Raw genomic sequence first — 27159 nt, 5'->3', positions numbered from 1 at the left:
TGCTTATTCAATACTATGGGTTAATATTAGAAAACATAATCTGATGTGAATGTAGTGAAAATTTGCAAAGTAGAATTAAATTAGAATAATACTGCCTGGAGTAATAAATTAATAATACAAACAATTATTTTTTGGGAAATTGTCCATGTACTCCTAAGAATTTAAAAAGTGCATTGTGTACCCGCCCCTATATATAAAGTTTTGAATGCACAATGTACCCTTGAAAAATAATAATTATGTAATAAAAACCCTTAATGAATAATGACGACTATAACACCATTTGATTTCAAACCTACATTTTTAGGCAAAGTAGTTAGTGTTTACTAGAAGGTTTATTGAATGCCTTATTCTAAAGGTAAATCTTAATTATAATAAATATCTAGATTTTTGCTTTGTTTTTACTTAGACCCTGTTTACTTCACCTTAATTTTGCTGAACTGAATTGAAATTATTTGTACTGAACTAAAATTATTTTTGATAAAATTAAATTATTTTTACTAAGCTGAAATTATTTACACCGATTCTCTATTATGTTTTTTTGAAGTTATTGATTTTTACTAAATTGAACTTATTTTTACCGAACTGTACTTATTTTTACTACTGAAATTATCTTTACTAATTATTTTAAAGGTGAAGTGAACAGAGCCTTGCTCATAGTTTCTTTGCTCGCTTAGTATAACCTATGAAATAGCCCTATCGTCTAGATTGAGGTTTGAATTCCAAAATAGGTGATTTTACTCTGTATTAAACTAACAAAAATATTAATATTAATGGTGAATTGGTGATATATATTTAAAAGGAAATATGCATGAATAATTCAATATTTTTGTCATCATCTTACATAACATGTGATAGAGTATGTAAACCAATCACGAGTTTCAAAAAATCACCTTTAACTTTTGGTTGAAAATTGTCCATCTAACATGATATCAAGAGCTGACGTGACAAAAATGTTACGAGTTCAAATCTCATCCACCTCTCCATACATAATCAAGTGGAATATTTTGCGTCCGATATGAAAAGACCCATGTTTCATCCACATTTCAAATTTCAAGCCCAAAGGGCTCATATGTGAGGGTATAGGTACATGATAGAGTATATAAACAAATCACAAACCTTAACAAAGCTTAACCTTTTGGTTGAATTAATATTCTGACAATACAAAGTACTTTAGTACTCCCTCCATCTCCAAAAGAATGACCCTCAGTGCTCATAAGATATAGTGAATTATCTGGCTCATACAAATAAAAAATGATGGAAACTCGTTAAGTCATCAATACTCACCGGTATGTAGTTATATACCCTCGTAACCTCGTTTTCCAACACATCCCTAAAGTAGCACTCACCAATATCGCATAATGTGCTTGTTAAAATTTTTAAAAGAAAATAGATGTAATGATGAGAACACAATTTGATGATCATGTTGACGGAAAATTGAATTGATTTTGACACACTCTTGATTGATATTGACACACCATCATTTATACCTGATAAAAATAAGTCCGGCTTGAAAAATGTTGGATTTGGGAAGAATTTTTGGGCCCAGGCCGAATCTATTTTTCGCTTGAGTTTTAGGTAGCTTTACACCTTGACCCAAAAAGTGCGCTATTTTGATCTAAAAAGTGAGTTTGGCCACATATATTAGGGCATGAAGTTGGGCCTAGTCCAGCCCAAAATGAGGAAAATTGTTTGGGCAAAATCTGATTCGTGATCACCTCTACCTGTATCATTGTATGTAAGAAGAGTATACAAAACATTGCTTTTATTATAAGTTAAAAATCTTAAAATCATTTTTTGTATTGATGATGGACCAATTAAATATGTTGGATTATATATCTTTATTTTGATAAACGGCCCCATAGGCCTACATTAGATTTTATAATGCCAGCTTAATTTCCACCAAAGGCCAAATTGTTGATAACGAAAGTTTTTGGACATATTGTGTAAAAAAAATTAGTGTACGAGAAACTCCAAACAGTTCTTAATTTTGATACACAAGAAACTTCTCATTGAAAAGAAAAGGGCACTCACTTATTGAATATAGAGGCATTATTAGTGCTTATACAATACGATACTCAAATAGTAAAATCATGCACCCAAATTCACAACCAATCAGCTGATAATCCCTTTTATTTATATGGCTTGGTATCATATACTAAAGAGACAAGTCCAAAAAAAATACATAGTTTGTATTAGTAACTGTACAAGTGGCGATATACATTATAGCTAATACTATCTAAATATATGTAACTGCAACACAAAAGTACAGAACCTAAGAGTAAGGGATAGCTCAAGTGGTTAGAGAATCCTTCTCGGTTCTAGGAGATCTTGAGATCGATTCTCATCACCCGCCCTTTTAGCTCTATAGTACCTACGCTGAATGTCAGCGTGAAACCAAGGCAATGCTGATCTGAAGAGACAGAAAGATACCGTAAATGGTTATGAGGCCAACACCTAATATCTTATTAGGGCGCATATCATTTTGAGGCAAAACGATTAGTGACCATATAAGACCTGCTGCGAGGAATCCAACTGTGATGAACAAACTACTCTCTTGTTCAATTACATAAGGTTCTGAACCCTTGCACCATGTTGCAAGCACCAAAGAAACACCTAAACCAATTAATGTATTAAACATAGGACCTGCATAGCTTCCTGACATCGCGATTTGCACACCATTTCTGTCATTCATTGCGAAAGCAGTGTTTGACATTAGATCGCCCATTGAATTCCCCCAAGCCAATATGGTCAAGGCAAGTATTGATGGATTAACACCGAATATAGCACCCAACGAAACAAGCAGAGCAACAAGCTCGTTTGCTATGATGTAAAACCATGTGATACTCATCAAGAATCCACCTAAAACCCAAGGGAACAAGAAGCTACGAGGTGGGTGATCAGGGATTGTGTATAAAAAGGCTAGTAAACCGAAAATGAAACCAGCAGAAAACCCGATTATATAAGCAATTTTCCCACTCAAAGGAGCATGCTCTTCCTGTGTATTCCACAGGACAGCTAGAAGAATTGGGGCTAAAAACGCGCTAGCAATAGCATACACCTTAGACCATCTTTCCTCCTCAACTATAGGAATTGTTAAACGTCTAGGAATACTTAAGGGTATCTCCAAAATTGAACATAATTTAGATATCGAATATGGTGATTCCACATTTGTCTCCCCATCATCATTCCAACCCCACAAAGGCCTAGATCTATCTTCTAAAGAAGACTTTTTACAATCTGAATAAATTGCAACATTAATATTATTCCATAACCAATGTGGCAATTTCGAGGGCGCTTCAGACGGGTTATTATGGCTATCAGAACTAACCAATGTACCATACGACGATTGATCACCCTCCCCTTCACCATTACACAACGAAAAGAATCTCCCCACCACAGGAAGCAACGGAGTCAATTCACCCCATTTCGAACCCCTACTCTTCTTTTTTCTAATCTCAGTTACAGCAACATACATGCCATAAACCACATATATTGACACATAAGCCAAAGCACCCCAAATACGAAGCTCACCAATAATCAAAATCAATGTAAGACAACTTACACTAAAAAGAAAAAAACACAAGTCTCTTATAAAACATGTCTTATCAATTTGCACCCTTTTATCTGCAACACAAATTGAAACAACCCCTGCAACAACACAAGTAATAAACATAGCACCACCCAATACACCATTAATTCCGACATCGTCACCGGAACCCTGGCCCGTGAAAGCAGCAATGCTAGCAAAAACATCATTTGCCCCATTACCAAAAGGAAGCAAGGTAACACCAGCAACAGTAGGAGACATTTTCAGAAGTTCTGAAAGTTTTTCTACTGAACAACAAAAATAATTTGCAGCAGTATTTCCTAACATATAGAAAAGTACAGCAAGCCAAGAAGCAAGAATTAAGTACCCAAAAATGGTGTAATTATTGCAATCACAGTAAATAAACTTGATGTAATTGAAATAACCACCTGAATTACATTCTGGGTGATCAAAAACATAATCACAGCTGTTTTCATAACCCTTATGATTAAAAATCTTGGAACAAGTTTCGTAATCAGATAAAGTAATTTTACTAACATTTGATGAAACCCCATGAATTTTTTCTATAATTGCACCATCATAAACCCCACTTCCCAAATTCCATTTTTTGGCAATGTTGGAATTATATATGAAAATTAGAAACACAACAGTTGAAATTCCATTAAAAAGAACTCGAAATCGAGTGTTGTTCATCCTCAAAATTAGAACCCAATTTCAAAATTTTTAAAAACCAAAACAAAAAAAACCCCGGAAAAAAAAAATATGAAGTACTCTGTAGTAGAAAATTGACAAAATTTAAGTAAAGGGTGAGTGAATCACTGAATCATGATGATTGGAATAAGTACAGAAGAGTGAGCTTCTGGGTAATTTCTTATCTTCAATGATACTACTCAAAATATTCTGAGAATGCTTCAAGTTCGTGCATGACAATAGTGTAGGGTTAAAATAGTACGTGAAATGACTTTGGCACACCCCCATTTTGAGAGCATAATTTTCTATGTTCTTCTCACACGGAGGTGTGTCCAAATTAATTTATATCCTTAATTTAGGTGCATACTATATAATTTGTACGGAGTATAAAATAGATTTAAGCTTGTGGGATGCACGAGTTTTATCAATTAACGATTGATATTTACATTATTGCAATCTTAATAGAATTGTATTATGAAATAGTAAACGAAAAACTTTAAGGCCTTCACATTTATTGAACTGGGCTGAACTGAACCGAATTGAGCTAAAACGAATATTTTATGAGAAAAGAAAATTAGGAGCTGAATTGAACTGATTGGAACTGAACTGAAGTGAGATTAAGTAAATGTGAACAGGCCATAATTAATTTGAAAAAGTGTAAAGCCAAATAATTTTACAATAATTAAAGTTTGTGACCTAATAACCATGGTAATGAAAGTGTCTAGCTAATAAGACATGAAACTCTTCATTGATTTGAACTTTTTTTTACAAAATTGGAACAATAGATTTTAAGATATATGTCCAAGGTCATTTTTATAACAATTTACCACAATCTATCCTCAAAAAAAAAATGTCAATACTCAAATCCTATGTAGTATTTCACTTTTTTTTTTTTAAAAAAAAAATACTTATAACTTTGTATCCTACTAATTTCCTAATTAATTTTTTATTTTTTCAAGGGACTCCAATAACTACGTACCAACATTTCACTTTGTGTTGTCTTATTTGGCGAATAACATATCCCATATTTTCATACATTAGCACCGGATACGCTCTAGTTAAATAAAATTTTCCAATTTGCTATAGTCTCTTTTTATAAATGGAACATTGGTCATGCATGCATGCATGCATGCATGTATATAATTAAGGCCATGCAACATAGTTCTGTACCACCATCTTTGGAGCAATATCCTGGAAATTCCCTCTTTACTATTTACTGCTCGTCTTCTCCTGGTTGATGAGGGTGACGTATTTTGTAACAATAAACGTCTGATTAATTAGATGGTTATGTAGCTAAATTCTAAGGAATATTGTTACCAAAAATGAGACACAAAGTTTGGATTATCCATAGTAACAAACTAACAATAGTACGTTAGTTTTGCCGGCCTCATCATTGTCTCGTGAACTCTTGAATGAAGCTTCGTTACTTGAATTTAAGGAAGATCATCACAAACATGTGTGCCCCTATTCTTGTCTTTCTGTTATTGACATTTTGTGTAATTGGTACAACATTATAAATGTGACTTAATTATGTATCGACTATGCATGATAATTGACCGTTAATAAAGTACAATAAATTAATAATAGTGTCTCACACACATAAAGCTTTTATGTCCGTGCGCTTTAGGACTAGTCTACACAGATTTGTTTTTGGACACCTTTCAAAAAATCTCATTTTAATGAGCGTCGTGGTTCCATTTATAAGGAGCTCTTCACTTCTTTAATCTTTTCAATGTGGGACTTGCGATGAACACGCCAACAAGTTTATTTTTTTAGTGTTTAGAGAGCCACAAGAGTGGGGGTGAGAATTGATCCTTGGATCAAGCACCTTATTATGGTTTGGTGTTTTAGCACTGCACCACTTTTATGAATATATAGAACTGCAATAATGCATGCAGATATTTCTCATAACTTGAAACTTACCATAGTTGTGTTATGATCGATGAAATACAATGAGTAATTGAAGTCACCGGTCCTCCGATTCATAAGACAGATAGAGGAAGAAAATCACTACAAAAGAGTATGGTATATATGCAGTTACAACGAGTTCATATAAATTTAAAATGAAGGACCGAGACGTAACGTTATAATTATAACTATGGACAAATTAAAATGACTTATAAAATGATTAAAATGACACTCAGTTAGACGGGTCCCATAGAGTTATACTTTTCGAATTAGCTCATGACTAGAATGTAACCTCTTATGTTACATTTGTACGACTATCTTTATCTCATTGTGCACCACACATTAAAGATCATGCAAGATCATTCAATGAGTACATTGTATTGATTTCTATCTCTTCACCATATTTTTCTACTCTTTAACCATACCATGGATTTCAAAAACACTTTCACCTTTCTAGCCTATTTCTTCGTGGGAATTGTGGTAGCATTGGCTCTTCAAATCTACTTATTCTCACCCATATCACCTCAAATACTTGATGTGCCTTCACCATCTTTAGTTAATTCCCTCTTTCCTCCCAACAACCATTTACAGGTAAGTTCATAATTAACTGAATTAATGGAGTATATACTTTTTATTGTCCAACCTCGAGAATTGACAAAAAGTAGCTATCTAGGATATTATAAATTTTAATATTTTTCGCATCAAAAAAAAAAAAAAAAAAAAAAAAAAAAAAAAAAAAAGAATTTTAGTATTTTACTCAAATCATGCCTAAAGTTTTGATAGTATTTCATCCGTTTCTCTTTGTTAGTTTTATTAGCATACATGCTTTGTTTCAAGTTCCGAATATATAAAGACAAAACACAAAGAGGGTAATAGTTAAAATAAAATTATCAAGTATTTGACTACATATATAAGCTAGGTCTGTCTTGAACAGTGTACACTTCAAATCATTTGACTTTTACTAGTAAGTTAAGATTAATTTACCAAATTAAATTATGTTTTAGCATTGATTTTGAATGATTGATACATATTGTTAGCAATTAAACTAAACTATACAGTACTTAGGGCCTGTTCTCTTACGTTGAAATTCAGTTCAGTTCAGCTGAGTTCAGTTCAATTCAGCTCAATTCAGTTTAGTTCAGTTCAGCTCCTAATTTCCTTCTCTTATAAAATATTCAGTTCAGTTCAGTTTAGTTCAGCTGAGTTCAGTTCAGTTGAGTTCAGTTCAGTTTAGTTCAGTGCAGCTGAGTTCAGTCAATGAGTAGTTTTGTTTTGCTATATGACTATGTGAGTTTGTCATTTTTATTGAATAAAACTAATGAAAATTGCTTTTTATTAATTAAACTATAATTTATTTCTTAATTAAAGTAATTGCTTTTTAAAGTTGAATTGTATGCCCTTAGCTTGCTTAATAAAAATAACTTTTGGAAGGTGATATCTGAAATAAGTATAAAACATTGAACCAACAATCACACCTGCACCGTTGTTGTTGGTTTTTTTTTTTTTTTTTTTTTTTTTTAAATTTTTTTTTTACATACTTTATATATTTAAAACTCGCACATCTCATAAGTTCTAGGATTATATATTTTTTATATATATATTATAATTGTGTAGAATGTGTACCTGAAATTTTACTTTTTGTATATAGAAACATAAAGTAAATTTCCTAACAAAAAAAAAATAAAAAAAAATAAAAATGCAAGCTTCAAAAATTGTAAAGATAATTTATATGTGTGTTTGACATATATGAATGGACCAATAATGTAGGATGTGACAAAGATAGGAGAAGGGCAATTGAAGGATGCAGAAGATGTGTGCGTGGATAAGGATGGGACATTTTACACAGCTGGTAGAGATGGTTGGATCCAAAGAATGCTAAAAAATAATGGTTCATTGCAAAAGTGGAAGTGGGTTAATAGTACCACATTACTTGGACTGACTACCTTGGCTAAGGGTGGCATTGTTATTTGTGACACAGAAGAGGTTGATTTACTAAATATAGGGTCTTCTATCTTAGTATGAACTTAATTGTCAATATTAAACTTACTTTATACTATGTATGTGTTAATTGTAGGGTTTGCTAAAGGTTGATGAAGATGGAGTAACAACTCTAGTTTCGCACTTAAACGGCTCCAAGCTACTGTATGTCTGCTAACTGTATTCAGTATGATCACTTCAAATCATATAAAAATGACTCTTTTATGTTGGAAAAATACCTGTTGATTCCATGAATAATAATAGACAAATCAAGAACTTCCCTTAGAACAAATTCGATCGCCATACTGGAGACATAGACCTGTCCTCCTTCTGTTGTGCCGTGGTTTGGAACCCACTGACTTAGAAGCGAAATACGCCACCACCGGTACAGGTTTTCCGATGACGCACGCCCCCCAAGTTTTACACAACGACCTTTGCAATTCGTGTACCCGAATCAAAGGTTGGAATTGCTCAAGAACTGTTCAGATCTCAAAGGGTAGGTTTGTGTTTTTGTGTTTAGGGTATTTTCAATAATGAAATTAACGTATATTGATTTTGGGGTATGAGGGTATTTATATGAATATAATGGAGTAAAGAACAAGCCAAGAAATTAGGTCTTTTAGCCCACGCAAGCCCACCGCCCAAAAGCAAACTGATCGACCGAGCTATCGCTCGCAGTCGAGCGAGCTATCGCTCGGCCTAGCAGAGAGCAACTACGGCAGCGAGCTAGCGTGCGAGCTATCGCTCGAGCTCTCGCTCGCCCCTGTCGCAAGCACATGGCCAGCGAGCTATAGCTCTCTCGTATCCGAGCTATAGCTCGGCCTTGCAGCGACCACGAGCAGCAGCGAGCTATAGCTCTCTATTACCCGAGCTATAGCTCGGCCTTGCCAAAGCTATCTATCCTTGCTAGAGCTATAGCTCCTTCGCTAGATCTTTAGCTTGCACATATCACTCCCTCGTTAACTCCTCGTACACTCACTTGGTAAATCTCCGATTTGCATTACTAGAATCGCAATTACTCCAACAATCCCCCACTAATGCAAAACGGACAGGAGATCATGAAATCTGAACAGTAAATGAAAGTCTTAGTACTTAAATGCTAGTATCCGAAGATTTGAACTAACACATTAGTGCACAAGGTTTTCAACACTTCCGTAGTGAATATCCTAAGATTTGAATTCCTAGGAGCGAAGAAGGGACCTTGTAAACACATACCTTGACTTTAGAGCTTAAGCAATTCCGCAAATCTTGGCTACACTTGGGATCTCATGAGTACTTCAGAAGGATCACGCCCAATCCTCCCTTGAAGAGCGCCACTCTTCGTACCCACGTAGGTGTTCTCAGCATTCCCAGCAAATCCAAGGACTATTCATGCAGACATGTGAACCTTCACATGCACCTTGCAAATCCAAGGACTATTTATGCAATGGAACTAAACATTAAGAACATTTAAGTTCAACCTCCATCAGTCAACAGTGCACCATCTAACCGCAGCTCAACGAGCTTTCAAGCAAGATGCACTCAACAGTGCACCATCTAGCCGCAGCTTAACGAGCTTTCGGGCAAGATGCACTCATCTTCGGTGTCTCTATCGGTCCCTGCTCAAGTAGTATCTGGGCTAATAGTTCCTGATCACTTAAGATCACTATAACTCCCTACTCTTGAGCGACTGGGCTAGAGCCATTAAGAGCTACGCTCAACCTATCTCTTCGGTACCTTTCACTGCACATTCCCTACTCAAGCAGTTTTAGAGCTGACAGCCCAGGTCACTTAAGACCACCATCACTCCTCACTCTTGATTACCGGGATAAAGGTATTAAGAGTATGCTCAACCTCTACGTCGGCGTCATTATCAGTCCTATTCAAAGAATATCTGGACAAATGACATTAAGAGCCACACTCAGCCTGTCTCTGAATCACCTGGTCAAAAAACCACTCAAAAGAGTTAGATTCAACATACACCAACAGTGTAAAACAACAATGAGTCAACCAAACTAGGCTCCAGACTCAATTAGAACAAAAGTTCAAGTTAAAAGCACATCGGTGCATCCATGTAAACTGTCTTATCTGACCACCCAACCTGGGTCATGGACACTAAAACTCAACCTGTTAATATCAAGCAATAGGTCTAGCAAGGCATCTCATAACCATAAAAATTAGAGGGTTACCGAACCAGATACCTCAATTGCGTAGACTCATTATCTGACACTTCGTCACTGGAATGAAAAACCACATGGGAGTTTTAAAACACCATTTCCTTAGACGACCAAGCACTTACTTGTGCTCCATCCTTTTTTTTTAAGGAATTGCTTGACTCTTCCTGCTTTTACATACTCTCACCAGAATACCATTTCCACAAGCTCTGTCTTACTAGGTAACTACCTTCGTAGTTCCTATCAACACACACAAAGACACTTGAGAAAATAATGTAGAGAACTTGAGGATCAACTTGCCCCCACAACGGACAAACTTCCATAGTTCACTTTGCAATAACTTATATTCTTGACACTTATCATCCCTAAATAGCAATGATCTTTGCTTCCTACCGGATAGTGCGTCACACTTGCTTTGCAATTAACTCAAACAAAGTACAACCCATCAACCTGTAAAACATACACTGGCAGGGTAATCATAAGCTTTGTTATTTACTTAACCTTTGTCCACTGCATCACTCCAACTCCAACAACGATTGGACAATGCTATCTAGACAAATTAAGTGAACGAACAAATTCCTTTCTGCAAAGCTACATCATGTCAAGAATAAAATCTTAAACCAAAATATTTGCAAATCATTAGCATATTGAATCAAACATCAAAGCTAATTCACACCCAATAAATCTGGTTTTTAACATGATCAACATATTCATCATATTAAATTCTCTACATAGTGAGAATGAGTTCGATACATACCTTGGTCGATTCAATGATCTTACCATCCAGAATCTCACCACTCATCTCATCATTTCGTACTTTCATCTTGGCATAGATTAAATTAAGACACTTGACCCCCACATGACTTGTCTAGTCCACTCACCACATTAACCACAAAAGTTAATTTAATATATGAAGGTTATTCCTCATACCTTGAGTTGTCTCATATGATTGTATCAACAACAAACCCTATGATCATTAGTCAATCATGCTAGGAAGCTTACACAACCTTACTGCAAAACAGACAAACTCATAACACAGGTGAGTAACAAAATTGGGTCAATACCAAACTTACATGTATATTGTGAAAAATACAATATCTTACCTTCAACCTCCTTTCAATGTAAACAAACACCCTTCAATTTCTTTGAAAGAAACTTACAACTGAAAGACATATCATGGCAAGGCAAGACCTAAACCTCAAGCACATAAAACTCAACAAGAGCTTACTTTCAAACTAACATGCTTCTTCTCTTCAAAACTAGTTCAAGTAACATTTAACATGGTCTATTTATATGATTCCGGATTCCTATCCACCATTACTAGAATACCAAGAATTCAATCCATCTAAACCTTTCAAGAAGAAAGTAAACATAAGACGGAACTCAACTAGTTCAAGTCTTAACCATTATGCTAACCTGAGTTGATCCACACTTCAACTACTTGGCCAGACTAAAGCTTAGAGACAAAAGCATCGACATGATCAACCAAGGTTAATAAGTTAATACATGATATACATTGTACTTGAGAAACTTCACATACATCAACCGTTAAATTAAAGTCATAGAGACTTACATACATAGCTCATAGTTCAACTTATACGTCACCCACACATATACATACTGGTCACACATGCCATATGAAATGTACTTTACTGAATAAACTTCATAGCTAGAAAACCCTCACATCATACACCTTGTGAAAATAAAACTTGACCCTGTCAACGTTTCAGGGAAGACAACTACAACTTGGGTGAACAACACAACTATAAGGCTAACCCCACATAGCAAAAACACAGTATATATAAGCTATAATTAAGACAAAGAAACTTACTTTCTATTCTTACCTTATGTGGAGTTCATAACATTTAGACTAGCATAACTTTACTAGTCCTTGTCAAATCATACCTTTCACTTCTGCTATCAAGCATGGAGAAAACCCGGCCACTTCTAGACATGAGGTAATCAAATAAGTTGAGAAGGAACTTAGCTTGTTCAACCCTTACGGCCTACGACATCTATGTGACATTGATCACTCTTGACTGGTGTCCGCTACTCGCATGGCCACACATCTCAAACTTCTTGTTACACACTCTACCAAACTTGGCACGAGCTACCCGCAGACTTCCTCAAGATTACCCATTGCATCTGTTGATTAGCACATGAACTCACAAATTTCTTCAATCATAACATGTCTGACACTAGTCCATTTTATTCCTTGCTATAATTAAATAGCGAAGCCATATGTAATGCCATTTGATTTGATACTCCAACCGTACTTTAGGTAATACCAAATAAATAATAAGCTCCTTGAATTGCACCGCTTCCACCGACCCTTCAATGGAAATTTCCGGTTTTTCCCTTTTAATTCATGCTGACATAAAGTCCACTAGATTGGTAGTCTCAGATGATAAAGAATTAAACTTCCTTAAATTTACGTCGAACAAACACAAGATCAAATCTTTGAGAAACGCATGACCCGTCTTGATCTTAATCGCAAGAGTCTCTAATTAAAACTAATTTTATACAAATAGAATCGGACTTCCATTATAAATTCCATCACGATACCGGAGATACACAAATAATATTCCGTTGACCAAATTTTATAGTCTTCATGAATTAGGGTTCTTGAATATCATCAAATATAGACAATCTTCAAATTCAAGAAATCAACAGTATAATTAAATACTATTTCGCTTCTAAATTGTTGGAAAAATACCTGTTGATTCCATGAATAATAATAGACAAATCAAGAACTTCCCTTAGAACAAATTCGATCGCCATACTGGAGACATAGACCTGTCCTCCTTCTGTTGTGCCGTGGTTTGGAACCCACTGACTTAGAAGCGAAATACGCCACCACCGGTACAGGTTTTCCGATGACGCACGCCCCCCAAGTTTTACACAACGACCTTTGCAATTCGTGTACCCGAATCAAAGGTTGGAATTGCTCAAGAACTGTTCAGATCTCAAAGGGTAGGTTTGTGTTTTTGTGTTTAGGGTATTTTCAATAATGAAATTAACGTATATTGATTTTGGGGTATGAGGGTATTTATATGAATATAATGGAGTAAAGAACAAGCCAAGAAATTAGGTCTTTTAGCCCACGCAAGCCCACCGCCCAAAAGCAAACTGATCGACCGAGCTATCGCTCGCAGTCGAGCGAGCTATCGCTCGGCCTAGCAGAGAGCAACTACGGCAGCGAGCTAGCGTGCGAGCTATCGCTCGAGCTCTCGCTCGCCCCTGTCGCAAGCACATGGCCAGCGAGCTATAGCTCTCTCGTATCCGAGCTATAGCTCGGCCTTGCAGCGACCACGAGCAGCAGCGAGCTATAGCTCTCTATTACCCGAGCTATAGCTCGGCCTTGCCAAAGCTATCTATCCTTGCTAGAGCTATAGCTCCTTCGCTAGATCTTTAGCTTGCACATATCACTCCCTCGTTAACTCCTCGTACACTCACTTGGTAAATCTCCGATTTGCATTACTAGAATCGCAATTACTCCAACATTTTATACATTAAAGTTGACTTTTATCTGATTTGAAAGGATTAACCCTAACTTGCATACTGTATACAAGTTGTATACAAGAACTACCCATCTACTAGATCACTATCCCTCCTCAAGAAAGAAACAAAGTAAGTTGTTGGCTAAAGCACAATGAAAAAAGATGATGATATCTAATTAATAAATTTGTTAGTTTAAATATAATTATGTTGAAAAAGGAAAAGTAAATTCATGACAAAACTTTCTCATAAGTTACATCATGCATATACCACCAAAACAATTCAACATCCATAATGCAAGTAGATTTGCACTCATTTATTTTGAGTAGATTTATTAAGTTTAAGAAAAGGATGCACAACCAATACAAATATTCATACGCAAAGCCCATGGGCCATGATTTGGGAGAAAATCAGAAACGACTTATGTAAGGCCCATGGCCCATGCATACCTAAAAGGTTTATAATTCGAGTCAAATAAACATCCAATTAAAACGTTTCTTATACTTCTTCCATTTATAAATACTTACTCCAATTCTCCATGCGCGACAATTTAGGAGAAATTGAATAAAGTAATAAAATATAGAGGTACTGGGGATGATAGAAGCTAAGAATAAAAATATTGTAAAAAGCCAAAGTAGAAGTATGATTTTATGTTATGTCCACTAGTTGAAAGAAAAAATTAATAAATAATTATAAAAGTTTTTCAAATAAGAAAATAAAAAGTGGAGTAAATATTTAAAAACGGAGGGAGTATACAATTGCAAAACCAATTAGAGATCAACCAATAATTACCTTTAAAAGTTGTACTTTTTTTTCTCATAATCTAAGAACCTATACACCACGTCATGACGTCTCTATATTTTAAGAAGTAACAAAAAAGTGACATTATCATTGATCGACTCTATAAGATAATTCTTTCTACACGAGGAAATTATCCTAATAAATCAATGTATTTGTACATCAGACCTATTTATAATCAAGTTTTATATTCTTTATTGTATGTTTCAAAAGATTTCCTATACAACCGTTGTATATACTGACTTTACCGACTAATAAACACTTTTTCTCCCACCATAAATTTCCAATTTGGACACCCTATTAACATTAAGATGAGGTACTCAAGGGATGCAAATATAAAAAAGTGGAGTAATAAATTAGCTAAAAACTAACTCCATTTATGACAATTCAAGATCATTCACCAAAATATTGTGTTTACTTGGTATATTGTAATTATAATTAAAATTAAGCTTTTACGAAAAATGTTTATCTGTTATATAATTTACCATCATTACCCCTCTTTAATTAAGAAGATCCTTAATTTAATTTGTTTTTATGTAACCAAATAATTATCAAATGAAAACAGGTTTGCAGATGATGTGATAGAAGGAGAAGATGGAAGCTTGTACTTTAGCATAGCAAGCACCAAATTTGGTCTCCACAATTGGTTCTTTGATTTATTGGAAGCCAGACCAAATGGCCAGCTTCTCAAGTTTAATCCTCAAACCAAAGAGACATCATTATTGCTAGATAATCTTTACTTTGCTAATGGAGTAGCCCTCTCAAGTGACCAACGCTACCTTTTGGTATGCGAAACGTGGAAGTGAGTATGATAGATCAATGTTTATCGATATTGTATATATATTACTCTCTTTGTCCGGAATAAGTTACTTCTGGTTAGCTGTCACGTACTCACGTTGTCCTAACCTGCCTTATAGTTTGTGTGTGTCATTTCTTAATTATATTTGTTACGTTTTATCTCCTTCATTGGATTAAGTCATTAAAGTATTGACATGTTACGGGAATTTATAATTAATCATAGTGACTTCTTTTTTCAGACATCTCAACAATACTCTGTACGACGTGAAATACATGTAGTTTTATTGTGTGAACTTGGACTAATGACAACTATGGTGGTCTATGTTACTTAAATTTTCTAGGTCAAGATGCTTAAAATATTGGTTACAAGGCGATCTTCAGGGGACGACTGAGATATTTATAGATAATCTTCCTGGTGCACCAGATAATATCAATCTTGCTCCAGACGGGTCGTTTTGGATTGCATTGATAGAGGTACGTACTCATATATGATGATGCTTACCAATCATGAACTTTTTTTTTTTTGTGAGTTAATATTATTATTGTTATATTATAATTTTTTTACAAGAGTGAGTTAGTATTAAAGGCATATTCTGATTTACTGAATTGGGCTGAACTGAACTGAACTGAACTGAACTGATTAGAGCTGAACTGAACTGAATAGAGCTGAAATCAATTGTTATTATACGATAAGGAAATTAGGAACTGAACTGAAATAAACTGAACTGAATTGATTGGATCTGAACTAAACTGAAATTAAGCTGAAGAGAACAGGCCCTAAGGCCAACAAAAACAAGTTTAAAGCATAAACTTAATATTGTTGTCTTATGCCAAGTACGTACAAGTTTTTACTCGTGTAGGAAAACAATAAAAGGCACAAACATTGTGTTGCTTTTGTGAAACGTGACATATTTAATAAATTAGTATAGATATTTGCAGGGAGCCCCCATTCATCTTCATGATAAACAAAATTTGTTTATCTAATGACATTTTTGTAAATATATCAACAATTCACTCCAGTCAGCATGACATTTTTGTAAATAAGTTAACAACTTTTATTAATATGCGGGTCCCACAAATGTTAACTTATTTACGAAAATGCCATTAGATAAACAAATTTTGTTTATCATTAAGATGAACTTGTATTTTCTCAGATATTTGATAGCACAATTGTACCAAAATATGTCAAGTAGCAACTAATGCTTAAATTAACGCAGTTGTCGAACAAAGAAATGAAGTTTGTGCACACCTCCAAGATTGCGAAACATTTGCTAGCAACATTTCCCAGATTGATAAAGTTTGTCCAAGCTTCTCACAATAAAGCTACTGTGATGAAGGTATCAGAAGACGGTAAGATACTGAAGAGGTTCGACGACCCTGAGGGCACGGTCATTTCTTTCGTAACTTCAGCTGTGGAGTATGAGGGAAACCTCTACCTTGGGAGCTTAAATTCCAATTTTGTTGGTAAATTATCATTAAACAAGTTGTAGAAACTGTATAATATAATTCAGCTTGATAAAATTGTATGAAGATTAGGCACGCTTTTAGCTCTTAACAAAACATTGCTAGTGATGTTTTCGTGTAAGAGTGTAACAAGACCGCAATAATTCATCAGCTTAATGTTGGGATTACAAGAATTAATTTGTCATTTCTCATGGTCAGTTATATCAACAAATTAACTAGTTATATACGTTAAATTATAGTTAATTAGTTTAATGATAGAAATAAAGGGCCGATGCAACTAAAAAAAACAGAGGAAGTATTTGTCATGTACGTGTGAAGGCTCGATCTTTTTGTTGGTAGTATGATTATCTTGGCGTGCAAATTAAAGGTTACCCGGGTTAATGAACATAGAGATTGGACCTATTGAGTAGGGCCGAAATACCTAAAGACTATCTTCTACATTATAAACAACCTAGCAAATTCAAAGGCATTATTCATATTAGGGAACAAGATATATCCAAGTTGCAGCTTTCATCATGTGAGCTTTCAGGTAGTTGAGGCATTCTTCATAAATGTGTAGTGAACACTAAACAAGTCTGAGATGGGCGGTGTCATTTGTTAGTGTTGAATGATAAACTTTCCAAACTATCGCAATTGAGTGTACTGTCGGTGTAGCTATGAAGGAGAGGGAGTTAATCACTTTATAATACCAATGGGCTAATCTTCCTATTGCAGTATACATGATTTGATCCATAGACTTGTAAATTGAAATCTCTCTTATTGATGGATGCGGCCTAGGATTTAATGGGTCGTAGATCATTCAATTCAATTTGGTAGGCTTTGCTTCGTTGTGCTAGTACGGTGTATATGTCTATATGATGAGTTTTACCAAATTCATCAATTTGCTTTGTTTGGGTAGGCTTTAGAATTTACGTTCATGTTAGAATTTACGTTCATGTAAAAGAGTTTAACTTAATGTTCATATATACTATGCATGCATAAGATAAACTTTATTTCAAATATAATAATAATATGTTTTTGTATAAACACAAAGTTTCATATGTGGCTGACCACACCATGTACGTGATCGGGGTTACTTATTCAGAGGTAACCCTTGACCAACCGAGTAACCCCTGACCAACCGAGTAACCCCTGAATAAATAATCCCGGTGTGGCCAACCACACAGAATACGCGTTGATAAGTAAATCAAATATAAAGAATTTTAAAATCTTCATAAAAATAAGGAATAACTCAATTTCAGACATCCTTACATTGCTTACGATTTTTCTCACCTTCACCTAATCAACTTAATTGATCCCAATGTAACAATTCTCTCTATTTTTCTTATTGTATTTTCCCATTCATAATAATTGGCCGCATTACAATATATATAGACAGTAAGAATACCTAACCCTAATATTCCTGATTATCTTAACTTCCTAAATCTATTCACAATATATTTCATGTATATCTTTTCACAATAATATCTTATAGGAAAATTTGTGTAAAACTACCCTAAAGATAGGGGTCATTTGTGAACAACTATCCATTTTTTTTTTATTTGTTTAGAACTACACGTAAGTTTGGAAACATTTAGGTAGCATTACCCACTAACGTTCTCCGTCCAATTAAAATGTTATGTTGGCCCAATTTTTCACTTTTATCAATTACAATGGCCAATTAATGCTTTTGAGGTAAGAAGAATTCTCTTGCAAGTTGGGGGGAAATAAGGGATCCAATTTGCTTGGGGTGAGAATCGAACCCCTCTCACAGGGGTGGAAGGAGGGCAATGGCCAATTAATGCTAAAATAAACAAAAACCCCAATTCAATTAAACCCCCAAACCTTAGAAATCAAAATCCCCAGATAATTTTACATTCATGAACCCTAAAATGAATTCTAATTAAAACCCTTATTAGGTTAATTAAGGTGAATTAAAACCTTTAAACAAACTTGGAGAGTTAATTGGGTGGCAAAAGTGAAAAATTGGGCTCCGATAGCGACTTAATTGGACGGAAATTGTTTATGGGTAGTGCTACCCAAATGTTTTCAAACTTGTGGGTAGTTCTAAACAAATTAAAAAAAATGGGTAGTTGTTCACAAATGACCCTATCTTTAGGGTAGTTCTACACAAAATTTCCTATCTTATATGATATTTTTCTACGATACATTCCTATCTCATAATCATCTGCATCTTGGACAATAAAATAACATCTGCATCTTGGACAATACTTGATCATGCCACGTTCTTCCGCTTCATTAAAATCATCAAATTTCACCATGATCAACATAATCACAAAATCGATATCTCATAAAAAAATTAAAAAAAAAAAAATTATATTGTGAACTCTCACAATAATTCTCATACTTTTATATACGTTAATTATGAAAATAACGTAAAATAACGTATACTTATTAAAAAAAAATTGATAATGAATAATGGGTGAATTGATCACTCCATTTACAATAATTCTCGTTGTTATGATATTTTCTCTCATTTAATGAGAACATCATTCTTTTCGAACCCATCAATCAATACAACGGTAACGTCTTTCTTTTCGAACCCGTAATATTTTTTTTTCTTCTCCTCTCACACAAACTCTCGTGATTAAGGGTTTTTTCATTCTCTCCTCTCACACGAACTCTCGTGTTTAAGGTTCTCTCATTTTCCCACACGAACTCTCGTGTTTATCCCAGGATCTCCCTAGGCTCTTGATACCATGTTAAAAATTGGGGAAAATAGTTCTCTCTATATTGTTTTCATTGTATTTTCCCCTAATATTCCTGATTATCTTAACTTCCTAAGGGCCTGTTCACATTTACTTAATTTCAGTTCAGTTCAGTTCCAATCAGTTCAGTTCAGTTCAGTTCAGTTCCAATCAGTTTAGTTCAGTTCAGCTCTTAATTTCCCTCTCACATAAAATATTCATTTCAGCTTAGGGTCTGTTCATATTTACTTAATTTCAGTTCAGTTCAGCTCCAATCAGTTTAGTTCAGTTCAGTTCCAATCAGTTCAGTTCAGTTCAGTTCAGCTCTTAATTTCCCTCTCACATAAAATATTCATTTCAGCTCAATTCAGTTCAGTTCAGTTCCAATCAGTTCAGTTCAGTTCAGCTCCAATCAGTTCAGTTCAGCTCAGTTTAGTAAATATGAACAGACCCTTAATTCAGTTCAGTTCAGTTCCAATCAGTTTAGTTCAGTTCAGTTCAGCTTCAATCAGTTCAGTTCAGTTCAGCTCAATTTAGTAAATATGAGAAGGCCCTAAATCATATCTTATATGATATTATATCACAATACATGCCTATCTCAATACATAACAACAACTGGCCACATGTTGTGCATATCAGAATTTGTGAACTGTGGTAAACCTTTCTATTTCTGGATGGTAGACGTGACTCTGATTATCACTTCATTTATAATCCATTGAATTCTTATTCATTTGATAATGACAGTTATCCAATTGAGGAGCTTCTGACAAGAATAAATTAGTAGTTACAAATTTACAATATATTATGGTTGGGTATGGTTTTAGTGATAGTGAGCTAGTGACAACGCATGTTGTAAATACGGTTTCGTTAGACCACATATGTATATCTAGGTAGATTTATTTGGGTCTTGCTAAAATTTTGTGAATTCGTCCCTCTACAAATCTTAAATAAGAAGGCCCTAATTAACTAGCTAGTTGGTGCTCCATTTAATTTGAACTTTCTACCAACATATAATTTATTTAAGCAGTGGGAACATATTCATTATACTACTTACTTTGACCCCGTTTGTTTTTTATGGAAAGTGTTTTTTTTTTGTTTGGTTATAGGAACTTATGAATAAAAAGGAAAATAGGAGACGTAAAGAGAGGGGAAGGATTGAGAAGGTAAAAGAAAACAGTCTGTTTTGTGTGTGGCCACTTATAAAAGAATTAGTAATCCCTATTACACTAACTGAATAACTCCAGAAATACTGAGCGATTAACTCTATAACACTTATTACCGAGTAGTCCTATAACACTGACCAAGTAACCCTTTTAACGCTAACCAAGTAACTCCTTATAATGACTAGCTACACCGGTGCCCGGTGCCCAGTCACATATAAGAATTTGTGAAAAGAAAATAGAGAAGTGAGGACTAAGGAGTAAGGAAGAACATGTGGCATACCTTTCTTATAGAAGAAAAATGTATTTTTTTTTTTATTCCTCTTAAAAGTATATTTCCACCTATGAAAATTGTTTTCCGATCCATCCTTTAACAAAACAAACAAAAAAAAATGGAGAAATGAAACAATTGAAAATCATTTTCCATGAAAATGTTTTCAACCAAAAAGACGTAACTTTCGATCCATTTCTCTTTTTTATGCCTCATATTTTATTTTTATATCGTACTCTCGCCCTTTTCTTTGCAATTTTTGATTTTAAATTAATTAACTAGCATAATTGAAATTGTACATAGAGAGTTGGGGGAGAGGAAAAAAAAAACCAAACTTGTATTCAATCCATTGAAAGAACAATATGTAACAACATATATACTACAAAACAATGCAAAAAGTGATTTCATGATCTGAAGATCATTTGTCTTAGGTAACCCATTAAACCCACTACTATTATACTCTACTAACACAAATTAATCACTTAGGAGAGCAAATTCTTATTTATTAAGAATGAATTAATCACTATAAATTTGAAGCATATGTTCCAAAACATGAGAACCCCGTACTCCGTATATTTTACCAGTATAACATTATATATTCAGGGCATTTTAGGACTTAGGTAAATTCGTTTGTTGATAAAGTATAGACCTCGGGTACAAAATAATTCTTATCATAGAATTTAATTAATTTCCAACAATCTATATGACCGAGACAGATGATATATGCTGTTGGAAGTATTTTCAACATTAATGTTATTTATGTGATTTGTCCCACATAGAAAGAATAAGAAGGATGAGCCTACTTGTCAAAAAAAAAGAAGGATGAGCCTAAGTGTGATTCTGTGTAAGTGGGTTTAGTAATTATATACGAAGTATATACTTAATCCAAGACTTAGCACTTGGCTATACTACTTGAGAGAAACTAGGCCTAATAACAGTAATAACTATAAATTTGGCTATTAATATCTGTAATTGTGTGATAGTAATAACGGAGTATAAATAATAAATTAGTAAAAAAAAAAAATGTAGTAAAAAAAGTTAATATATATTAGTAAAAAAATGTAGTCAAATTGTCAAAGTTAATATATGAATAGTGTTGAAGTCAAACTATTGTAATTATGTTGAGTATTGAAGAATAGAGTAAAAGATATACTACTATATAATTAAAGCTACTCCGTATAATTTAACATTTGTTTATTTACGTACCATACAATTTGTACACAAACAAATTACAATAAACTAACACAAAATGTACACTAATTGCTAAATGTATGATCACAATTCACAATACCTCCGAAGAATTGAGTAATCTATTAACTATTACTAAAACAGAAGTTGTTGACGTCATCATTGTCCACGTGTTGCTTTCTCAATAAAAAATTTCCCGCCTAAATGAAATGATGATGTCATCTTTTTTTTTTGGTAGAGTTATCATATTTAACATTTTAGTAATTTAAATATTGGAAGCTTCTACATTATAACTAAAACTTACCAGTTTATCTTAAGAAAATTAAACAATTTTAAATAGCACACTAATACACGACCTCCTACATTTAACAATGAATTGCACAACGTCGAACAAATAATATATCATAATTTTGAGAAAATAAAAAAAATTTAAATTACAAAATATACGCAATTCTTATATATATTCATGTATAATAGCGAATTATTTTAAAAATGTACAGATTAAAAATAGGTTTTATATAACCGTGCATCGCACGGGTTCTAATCTAGTAATAGTAATATGGTTAGATTGAGCACAAGAACGAAGTTAATAACTTACGGTGAGGTTCCACTTCCAATGCTCGTATAGTCGTATGTCAACCATACATATTGTTGAAGATAAACCGTCCAAGTATCACCACATGTAAGTATCCCACATTGGTTGAAGAAGAGAGAGTTAAACACTTTATAAGGCTAAGGGGCTACTCCTCCTATTGCCATAAGGTTTTGGGATGGAACCTCCTTGGACTTGTTAAGTGGACTCTTTCTCTTGATTTGCGGGTGCGGCCCAGAACCGCGTTTAACACATATCTGTCTAGTTTTTACTTTTAAAAATACTTCGTAGTATTAGACTTCTGTGAATCAAAATATTAATTAACCAAACCACACCGTATTCTTAATTACTGTCAATCACATGTCCTCCTTTCTTATCAAATCACATAATCTTTTTCATAAAAAATTATGAAAGCCTAATATAAGTCAAATCCGATCCTCTCATTAAAAAGACATCAATGTTGGTCTCCAAAAAGGGGGAAAAAAAAAAAGAAAAAACATTGATGACAAATAGACAATGTTATTAATTATGGAAAAATTAGGGTTTACACTCAAATAATTTATTAAATGTCTTTTTCACTAGGGTCATGCCACAAAATAAAATGACAACTCAATCTACATATTTTCTGTCAAGCAACTGCATGTATAGATTAATGAGAGCTCGTAAAGCGTAAAATCTTTTAAAGACGAATGAAATATTATAAAAGGCGATGTAAATACCCAACCTTTTAAACATACACCCTAAATTTCTTGCTTATCAACAGCATACACTATAACACCCATCAACTAGAAAACTTAAAATACAATAGAAGAAAGATGAGCTTGAAGGTGAATGAACGCACCATGGTGTGTCCCGAAAGTGAGACGCCTAGTCAAAGTATTAGGCTCTCACGTCTAGATATGGTGGTACGTATGCCTTATTCACACACTTCTGTTTTGTACGTTTACCCTGCACAAAATATTAAAAACAATTTCGCCTTATTTCTAGATACGGATTTTTTAAAATGGGGTCTAAGTCAAATTTTAGTCCCATTCTACCCGTTGGCTGGTAGGTTAAAGATGAATGGTGTCGAGATTGAAATCGATTGCAATGCAAAGGGGGCCTTATTCATCTACGCCGAAACAACCCGTAAGCTTACTGACCTTGAGGAAGGTAAGCCTAACTACGGTGAGCTACGGAAGATGGTGATTCCTACGTGTGATTACACCAAAGGGTTATCCTCATTCCCTTTGTTTATGGTGCAATTCACTCGCTTCGAATGTGGGGGTGTAGCCATGGGTGTTGCTTCACATCACCATGTTGCTGATGGTATTGCACATACCTATATTATCAACTATTGTCTTAGGTTTATACAGGGACGTGACATCCCGGTAGCACCCGTTTTCGATAGGTCGGCTGTCCGTCAGCTTGCACCGCGTAACCCGCCTCAGGTCAAGTTCCGACACTTGGAGTATGAGCCAAGTTTACCACCCTTGCCACCAAAGGGTTTGACAGGTTTATTAACCATAATTTTATTTTTACTTTATTATTATTACCGTAGTACTCCGTATGTATTAGTGCTATTTGTGTAAATTAGAAAAGGAGAAAACTTAGTGCTATTTGTGTAAATTAGAAAAGGAGAAAACAATAATGAAAACATATGAAACAACTCATAATAATAATACTCCATAATTAACTTGACAAAGTACAAAGCATTCTACGACTTAAATAAGTTAACCTTAAGCACAACTAATCCCTACTATTAAGCCCCACTAACTATATGATTCTCAAAGCGGAGAAACAAACTCCACGTACCACTACACTATGACCATTAGCATTGACTAAAATAATATTCCCTCCGTCCCCTTTTGATAGTCCCTTATGAGTTTTTTTCACGGGGATTAATAAACACAAATAACAATAGTAAAAGTTCATTGAAAAAGTAAATTGACATTGGGTATGCAAAAAAGTAGAGAGAGAAAGTAATAAAAGTGCATGGGAAAACAAAATTTACATGAGAAATTTAAATTTGCACAAGTATTGCAAATTGAAGGGAATTTTGGTAAAAAATTAATATTAATGGTTAGAAAAAATAAATGAGGTGAACATTTTGGGACTAAAATTTACCCATAAGAGACTATCAAAAGGGGACGGAGGGAGTAACTACTATTATTGACTCCTAACATTAAGCAACTAGTGGTAACTAACTAAAAAGATAAGAAACCATAACATCCCTAATAATTTGAATCAATACACACCAACAGTATGTGTTAAATTATATTGTACTTGTATGTACTAACTAAAATTTATTTTGGATTTTGTGGTACATGGAAATTTGTCGTCATCCACTTCACTAAATGGTTGAACTTTAATTATAAATCTAATGGTCTCACATGACACTACGCCACTACGGTAATTGACACATTGATAAGATGACATAAATTTGGATATTAATATCTGTAATTGTGTAATAGTAACAACTTTTATGAAAATAAACATCGTGACTTACCTAATAATATATTACATTTTTTTTTTGAAGGAACCCAATAATATATTACATGATAGCATGTGTTATTTACTCTTTTCGTTTTTATTAAATAATGCATCACTTGGATTGTTAGTTGAATAGTACAAAAGTTACATTGTTGCATTTAAGAAAAAAGGAGGGAGTATGTCACAAACTCACAATGTATACTTTCATAATATATACAAGTATCAAATTTCTATAGTCTTATTAATTGATTATTAGATATATTATATTAATGATCAAAATTATGTGTTGGCATACGTGTCTGGTCAAATCATAATATTTAAAATAACGAAAGGAGTATGAAACCGTCGCAGTAAATGGGGCAAGAGTTTTGTTTGATTTGTCTCAATAAATCTTATAATCATTGTCGTAAAGCCCTGTTCACTTCACCTTGAAAAAATAATATTAAGTAAAAATAATTTCATTTTAGTAAAAATTATTTTAGTTCATTAAAAATAAGTTTAGTTCAGTAAAAATTATTTTATTTCAGTAAAAATAAGTTCAGTTCAATAAAATTCAGTATCATTAAAGAAGAAATATATTAAAAAATATATTTTTTGCTGAACTTAAATTATTTTTGCTGATTTTCAATTTTATATCTTCTTTAAAGATACTGAATTTTACTGAACTGAAATTATTTTTACTTAATATTATTTTTTTTAAAAAAAAATGAAATGAACAGGGCCTTCAAAAACAATATTTTTTATAAATTTATAAATAAAGATCTTAATAGACATCAATGTGTGTTAATGTGTTATGCAATTGTTTTATTAAAACAATCAAACAAGGGTGGTGCTTAACTACGAATACGTAGTTAAACATTTGTATATATATATATATATATATATATATATATATATATATATATATATATATATATATATATATATATATATATATATATATATATATATATTTTTCTTCTTGGAGGGAGTTAAGCATTAGTATATTGCTGTGACATAACACATAAAATTAATTCATTACTTTGAACCAGGTGATATGGTAACTACTATCGAGGGTCACTTCAGTCTCACAAAATCTCTAATCGAAGCCTTAAAACTCGAAGCGACAATGCCGGTAGCAAAAGCGAATGGCTACATGCTAAGTACGTTCGAGGTGGTAGCTGCACATGTGTGGCGAAGTTCATGCAAGGTGCGCGGATTAGCAAATGATCAACCAGTAAAGCTCTACATACCAATTGATGCAAGGTCGAGATTAAAGGACGATCCAACCATGCCAAAATGGTATTTTGGGAACTTAGTTTTTTTTACGGCTTGTATTGCAAAAGCAGGAGATATCATATACAAGCCATTATGGTATGTTGCGACTAAGATTCACGAAGCTTTAGAAAAAGCAAAAGACATAGAATACTTAAAATCAGCTGTTGATTACTTGGAATCGCAACCAGAACCTGTGGTAATCCTTCGTGGGCCTGAGAGTATTACAAGTCCAAATCTTTTGATAAACTCTTGGGTTCATATCCCTTTTTCTAAAGCTGATTTTGGTTGGGGTCAGCCCAAATTTTTGGGAAATGGTGGGATCAAATATGAGGGTCTAGGCTTCTTGGGTCCAAACCCAAATATGGATGGTAGCTTTTTATTGAGCATTAATCTTTTTAAAGTTCATAAGCCTCACTTTGAGAAATGTTTGAATGAACTCAAAATTATTCCCAAAATATGAACATCATATATGGGACTATGGGAGTATGGCCAGGTTATGATTGTGTTAATTATTTTTAATGTCTAGGCGATGTTGGGATGTTGTTAAATTGGGTGTGTGGAGGTGGACTGAATATTCATGTGGATTGAATAATGGTACGAGTCAATGTGGATCAGTTGAATTGGTTTAAATTTTTTCAACTCTTGAGGTTAAATTTGGCATATGCAGCTGAATTGATGGCTTTCTTTTAAGTATTCATA

General features: G+C 33.8%; 1 protein-coding gene and 2 pseudogenes across 1 annotated transcript; 2 read left to right on the top strand and 1 right to left on the bottom strand.

Annotated features, from left to right (window-relative positions):
• Window positions 1-2121: 2121 nt before the first annotated feature.
• On the bottom strand, window positions 2122-4265 carry LOC145612275 (cation/calcium exchanger 4 pseudogene; annotated as a pseudogene).
• Window positions 4266-6478: 2213 nt separating this feature from the next.
• On the top strand, window positions 6479-17017 carry LOC145611985 (protein STRICTOSIDINE SYNTHASE-LIKE 4-like). The gene is made up of 6 exons (XM_081667363.1): window positions 6479-6736; window positions 7913-8128; window positions 8220-8287; window positions 15137-15373; window positions 15711-15843; window positions 16587-17017. Exons 1-6 carry the CDS (start codon window positions 6572-6574, stop codon window positions 16857-16859), a joined length of 1092 nt encoding a protein of 363 aa, XP_081523489.1. The 5' UTR covers window positions 6479-6571; the 3' UTR covers window positions 16860-17017.
• A 6529-nt stretch (window positions 17018-23546) lies between these two features.
• Window positions 23547-27048, top strand: LOC145610486 (anthranilate N-benzoyltransferase protein 1 pseudogene; annotated as a pseudogene).
• The last annotated feature ends 111 nt before the right edge of the window (window positions 27049-27159 follow it).

Source organism: Chenopodium album, chromosome 24 (genome assembly GCF_948465745.1).
Source record: "Chenopodium album chromosome 24, dcCheAlbu1.1, whole genome shotgun sequence".
Lineage (NCBI taxonomy): Eukaryota > Viridiplantae > Streptophyta > Magnoliopsida > Caryophyllales > Amaranthaceae > Chenopodium > Chenopodium album.
Note: the sequence above shows the minus strand (reverse complement) of the source record. Positions and strands in the feature narration are given on the sequence as shown.

Excerpts from the sequence above, each read along its gene's own strand:
- LOC145611985 (XM_081667363.1), top strand. The coding sequence starts at position 6,572 with ATGGATTTCAAAAACACTTTCACCTTTCTAGCCTATTTCTTCGTGGGA. Across the intron at positions 8,129-8,219 it reads TTATTTGTGACACAGAAGAG|GGTTTGCTAAAGGTTGATGA; the intron begins GTTGATTTACTA and ends TGTTAATTGTAG. Across the intron at positions 8,288-15,136 it reads TTAAACGGCTCCAAGCTACT|GTTTGCAGATGATGTGATAG; the intron begins GTATGTCTGCTA and ends AAATGAAAACAG.